Raw genomic sequence first — 6,000 nt, 5'->3', positions numbered from 1 at the left:
CACACACACACACACACACACACACACACACACACCTACCTATCATGGAGACTCTTTACTGTAGGCACTGTTGTGCTCTCTTAGCTGGACATGTCATACAGCAGAGTAAAGTTAGCTCAGATCAGCTGTAATAATATGAACTACCTGTGGTGAAGATGGCCTTTACTCAACCATTGTTGAACCACTTTAGCAACATGTAGGCCTACTGCCACAAGAGGAGGACAAGAAAAGGAGAGGCCAAGGTTTGCCTCGCTAAATCCATCAGACTCCATGTCAATAAACAGTAATTTTAGCATTGTATAACGCACTTCATTCAAAGTCGACAGAAACGAAATAAAACTATGAAAATACTTTTTTGGTCTTCACTTTTCCAATCATCACAACTCTAGTGTTGGTTAAAATAAACACAATTTACATGAGAAAAAATATGTTGGCTCTATACATGCCAAAAGTGCTGTTTTTTAAACGGAGTCTGGTTGGTTTAGCGCTAGCTACGTCATAGCTGTTTCTGGGAAATAGGTTTTAAAAAGGTCTAAAATAAAAAAATAAAAAAGGTTTTAAAAAGGGTTAAGACACTTAACACTTAATTATTAAAGTTATTTTTTTAATTAAGTTTTACTGTTTTTCGGATGTGCACCAAGTAGTAGGCACACTTTTAAAATTTCCTGCATAATTTTGTAGTTGATGTTACATCTTTCTTTGTTCATGCAGCAGATAGAAATTAAACTATTTTCCTTGTTGGATTTTTTGGGTATATATGCATCACAACAACCTCTAAAAACATTTCTGATTGTAAAATGTAATGTAGATAGAGATTTTGCACAAAAGCATAACTAAGGCTATAACACAAAGGGTAGGCCTACTTAACACCGTGCAAATACCTGCTTGCTGCTTTCTTCTCAGTTGAAAAGCATTTTGGATTTATTTATTAAGATATTATTTCTGTATATTTTAGTCTGTTAAATGTTAAAATGTAAGTGTGCAATTTCACATAGCTCAAGGTGATGCTGTCAAATTGCTAATTTCATCTGTTAAACCTTGACACCCAAAGCATTAGCAGTATGGATCAGGCACTACTGCTTTCACATCTGATCACTTGACTGGGGAGGGTCAGTAGGTTCATTTGAAGGGTTGTGTGAATGTTTTAGATGTCAGCTGATGAGTGTCCAGCTGTGTCACATCAAACCTGGCCTTCTTTGCTAAAAGCCTCAACAGCACAAAATAACTAAACCTAGTTCAGCTCTTCAAAGCATAAAAACCACTAAATGTGGAGTGACCAAAGATAGTCTTCGTGAATTGTATGCTCAGTGCATTAGAAGTGTAATATCTTATTCATCTGTCTGATAAAAACATTATGTACAGTGTGTGTGTGTGTGTGTGTTTTCACCAGTTAAATAATCAGGCCTGAAATCAGACACATAAGTCCACTTCTTCTTTTTAATGTTGCACAGCATTTCATGTCCATGCAGTAACTTCCTGGACTGTAACATAAACTGCAGTTTCATCTATGTGACACTTAAAGGGATACTCTGGCGATTTTTTTTTTTTTTAAATCAGTAAAAAACCCAGTAGTATTTTTGAATGGCCATGCTTCACACACTCATGTCCCTCTAAGACTAGATTTCTCTGTATTGTGGGCCTGTAAAAAAACCTCTGATGACACAAAAATGTAGCAGCATCAGAGGCATTTTTGCCCAGAGGCTGTGGACTACAACCCACCCATAGGGGGTTAGACTTTTTAACTGAAGCGAGCCAAAGCGAATATGCAGGAATTTTATTACACACTGAATACTTGAAACACTATGCAAGCTTTGCCTGCTACGGAGACCAGCACCTCAGCCATCAGTGTCGCCTGATGCCGCTAGCCGGGTAAGGAGACATCGACGGCGGTGTGCGTGAAAGTGGAAACACCGAACAAGGGCAGGAGTTCCAGCTAGGTGGAAAGCTAACGCTAGACTGTCCGCTAATTAGACAACAAACTGGACTGGAAGTGCATTATGGGATTTGGTGTCTTTCATCCATTAGGGGCCAAAAACACATTTTCTGGCTTTTCTCGGCCTAGAAGGCACCACTTTCAAAAGAAATTTCACATTTCTACTACACAAGTGACCCAATTTAAAGATATATTAATCTTTACAACGGTGAGATATCCCTTTAAGTGTCAACAAAGTGGTGGATTAAACTAAAAAAAAACTTTGATTCAAGCAAGGCTATATCAAAGTAGGGATGATGGCAGTACTAGAGTAAAACAGCTTATAACAAAGTGGACATAGAAGCCAGGCGAAAACAAGAAAAACAGTTAATTAGTAACAGGTTAGAGATCGATCAATCAATTATAATTAACCACAAGCTAAGGCTATACAATTTATTATACATCATTGTTGAAATTCTGCAGAACCTTTCTGTTTTTTTTTTTATTTTTTTTTTAGAAATGTAAACATGAACACTCAGGAGAAAGATCCAAAATTCCCCCTAATAAGTGTAATAGTCTATCTGCACCTGGGTGAGAACAGTCACGTGGCAGCTATATGGCTATTTACACCTCTCCCCCCCCCCCCCCCCCCCCCCCCCCCCCCCCGCCTCCTAGTAGTATAAAGAGCAAAAGTTGTAATAGAAGAAGCATAACTGGCTTATTTTGGTTTAGGCAACAAAAGCAACTTGGTTAAATTTAAAATTCATAAAGAGCAAACCTGCTCTGAGTGAATATATCCACTACATTCAACATAATATTCAGCTGTTAGGATAAAATATTGAATTTGGCCTTCCACAGTGAGATAAGAGACAACATTGCGCAAATAAAATGCAATAAAATTGCTTTCACCCATTACAAATAATCTCATAATGGCAACTGGATTCAATTTCCAATTAACTGGATTCATTTTCCAATTAACTACTATTTAACATGAATTTATCATGATTGTTTTCATGTTTCGATGTCTATTGTGTTTTAGGATTAAACCGTTTGGACTTGTTAATAATAAATGCACTTCAGATATTAATAACTTATTAGCTATATTGTATTTTGTACAGTCAAAAGCCCTGAGTCTTTTTTTCTTCTTCTTTTTTTAAAGAAAATGCTGATTGCAGAAATGTTTCATGGTACAGAAATACTGTTAGCAGATGAGGTTGACATGCTTCGTGATGCTTCGTTCTGATTTATCGCCAACAAGGCTGCACAGTCCACACCTGCAGTACAACTTGAGATAAGGGACTCTTTGTTTTGGATACCTGGGTAAAAATATGTTTAAAAAAATGCAAACTGAGCATCTATGAGAATTACTTTTTTGACTGCTACAATTTCCTCTATTAATGTGACGATAAACATCTCAAGTTTAATTTTTTATTTTTTTTTAAGTACCTTTCCTGAATGTGTTTGAGATGATACTGGGCTATGGTATTTGAGCCCTAAATGTAAAAATAATAATTAGCAAAAAATGAACAGTAAGTTTTGGAAATGTATAGCTTCTAATCTACTTTATTTTTTCCTAACAATTAGTACCAAATTGACTTATTTAATAACACTACATTGTGAAATGTGGAAGCTTGTGAGTTACGATGGCCCGACTCCCCCCTCCACATCTGCAGGCGGGTTGGCGGTTTTGTGGAATGGGGTTTCCTTGTAAATGAACCAACAGTTGCCGCCCCACAGGATGAGGTTAAGAAAACCAAAAATCTGCAAAAGAATAAGACATAAGTCAAATATCCCAGGTCGTTATCTTTAAGCATGGCTGAAACAGACAATTTGCGTACAACTTACCACAGAAGCGTTTAGTCGGCCCATATGAGGCACAGCACCTGGGGTGCACTTGTTGCCGATCTCCTTGCAAACCTTAGAAAAACTTAGAATGGTTGAAGGGCTGGTGGCCGACTTCACATCAGACAAGCCTTTAGCCCAAGCAGAGGATGATGCCAACCACATAAAGGTCAAGGCAGCCGTCACCAACAGGTCCTTGGAGATAAAATGATAAGTTTAAAACCATTTAACCAACCACAGGGATAGCTTTATTCAAGCAGCTTTCTTGGACGGACACTACCTAGTGCAGTATGTTCCTTAGTTGGGAACCACACCCTTCCCTCTCCTTCATTTACACAACTCTGTTAAATGCACTCTCTCTGACCTCCAGTTGTATTCCAGGATGAACTGAACTAAAAATCCAGCGGCTGACGTCAGATGCAAAACTTTACACACAAAGCAATATAAATTAAATTAAAATATTGCCTGCACAAATAAAACTACATTCATACATTTCATCTCTCTCCATTTCTGAGCTATTTGTAGATAGAGAGAATGACCTGGCTATTAAGCACAAGCATTTCACCAAAATATCAGCAAAATATGCAGAATCCAGACAAACATACCACGGTGGGGCCACGACTAGTTTCTCTATACAAGTGCTGGTAGCCGAGGTACAGGACTAGTGTGGCAGTGGTGTAGAGAAAGGCCAACACTCCAATGCAGACGTAAAACTGTGCCGAGGATGCGTGGTCTCCAGTCAGGTAGTACTCAGTGGTGGTGGTGGTTTGATTGATTTTGCAGTCAGGAACAAAATAGGGATGCTGCATCAACCTGTGTAAAAACATAAGCGTTGTGAATTATGACCACACACCCACACACACACCCACACCCACACACACCTGAATGGGTAGTTAAAGGCTGCCTTTATTTCTTGAATGGGACTCCCATGGCACTGGACATTGATGCTGGTTGTGCCACTATAACCTCCAGTCGTAGCAAAGGCAAATATGGAGAACACCTGCAACCACAGACACAAGATAAGAGTAGACACGTTGGCATACCAGTAGTGATTAAACTGTCACACAGGAAATCCTATATTACCGGATGCCATAACTGCTGAGTTGGCAGCGAACCATAACCCTAAATTAAAAAGGAGTAACGTTAGCTTAGACTAATATACTGAAACGTTTTATCTGAAAGTGGAAGCAAAACAATACCTATAGCTACCTGCTAGCAAAAGCACATATTAACATTGTTATTTGACCAGAAATGTTCTACATTTTAAGATATAGACTGTTAATAATATGGGCCTACAGTCTATGTAAGATACATCATTAACGCCAACACACATTAGCTTGTAGTTTGCAGATATTTTGATGATCTGACGTTAGATACTGAGTGGTGGTCGCCCCCTGAACTAACGTTACATACCATATCTGAAACGGTGTTAAAGCTCAAGGATGAGTAGCTTTACCAGGCGTGCATTGGGTCACAAGACACACAACAAAATCAATTTGTAAGGTATTTTGCTACCAGGAATTGACATCTCATGGCACAGCCATATGCCTTATGGTAAAAAAAAAAAAAAAAAGATTTGGAAAAACATACCCATTCTAGCAAACGAATGAATGCCAACGGTTCTTTCAGAGGTCCCAAGTCAAGAGTGAATCCCGAAGACAGCACTTTCTGATATGAAATAAGCATACATTGTGAAAAAGACGCTGTTATATTGCAGAAGAAGTCGCACACGAGTAGGCGTGTTTGCTCAAAAGAAATAACGTATGCGCCATTAACCGTTTTTCACCCTTCCTGTCAGCGCTGTTACCTGGGCGACGGATTCCATCGTGTGTCTGGAGATAAAGAACCTTAATCGATGTCGCCTTTCTGGATCTTCGGCAAATCTCTGGCTCTCTTGATGATCTACAGGTTTGTCAAACTTTTCTCCAACTTCAGCGAATCGTAGTAGATAACACGTGATCACTGACGTTCTGGCGCCGAGGTCGACAGGGGCGCTGCAGGGACAAATGTGTATGATGTGATTTCTGAATGTTTGAGTCTGTAGCGTTGAGTGTTTGAGTCTGTGTTTAACTGTAGATAATAGGCTAAGGCTACTACACGTTTTGGAAATTGTTCGTATTGGTATAGTACGTTTGTTTGGCTGAGTATGTATGTAGCTGTTATGTCTTAATGGATGTATGTACAGTATGGATGTATGTATGTATATGCCATGGTGCAGAGTTCAAAGGGTGCTGGAATAAATACAT

General features: G+C 39.0%; 1 protein-coding gene across 2 annotated transcripts; it reads right to left on the bottom strand.

The window, feature by feature from the left end:
- Positions 1–2,428: 2,428 nt before the first annotated feature.
- sypl2b (synaptophysin-like 2b) lies at positions 2,429–5,817 on the bottom strand. 2 transcript variants are annotated; one of them, XM_032521440.1, is made up of 7 exons: positions 5,562–5,817; positions 5,345–5,422; positions 4,636–4,754; positions 4,360–4,567; positions 3,758–3,949; positions 3,526–3,673; positions 2,429–3,228 (listed from the first exon to the last, which is right to left on the bottom strand). In XM_032521440.1, the coding sequence occupies exons 1-6, from the start codon at positions 5,577–5,579 to the stop codon at positions 3,551–3,553; spliced, it is 738 nt and encodes a 245-aa protein (XP_032377331.1). In that variant the 5' UTR covers positions 5,580–5,817; the 3' UTR covers positions 2,429–3,228; positions 3,526–3,550. The 2 variants fall into 2 exon arrangements, with proteins under 2 accessions (XP_032377331.1, XP_032377330.1); XM_032521439.1 differs by having other exon boundaries at positions 2,429–3,673.
- Positions 5,818–6,000: the final 183 nt, after the last annotated feature.

This window comes from Etheostoma spectabile, chromosome 7 (assembly GCF_008692095.1).
Source record: "Etheostoma spectabile isolate EspeVRDwgs_2016 chromosome 7, UIUC_Espe_1.0, whole genome shotgun sequence".
Classification (NCBI taxonomy): domain Eukaryota; kingdom Metazoa; phylum Chordata; class Actinopteri; order Perciformes; family Percidae; genus Etheostoma; species Etheostoma spectabile.
Note: the sequence above shows the minus strand (reverse complement) of the source record. Positions and strands in the feature narration are given on the sequence as shown.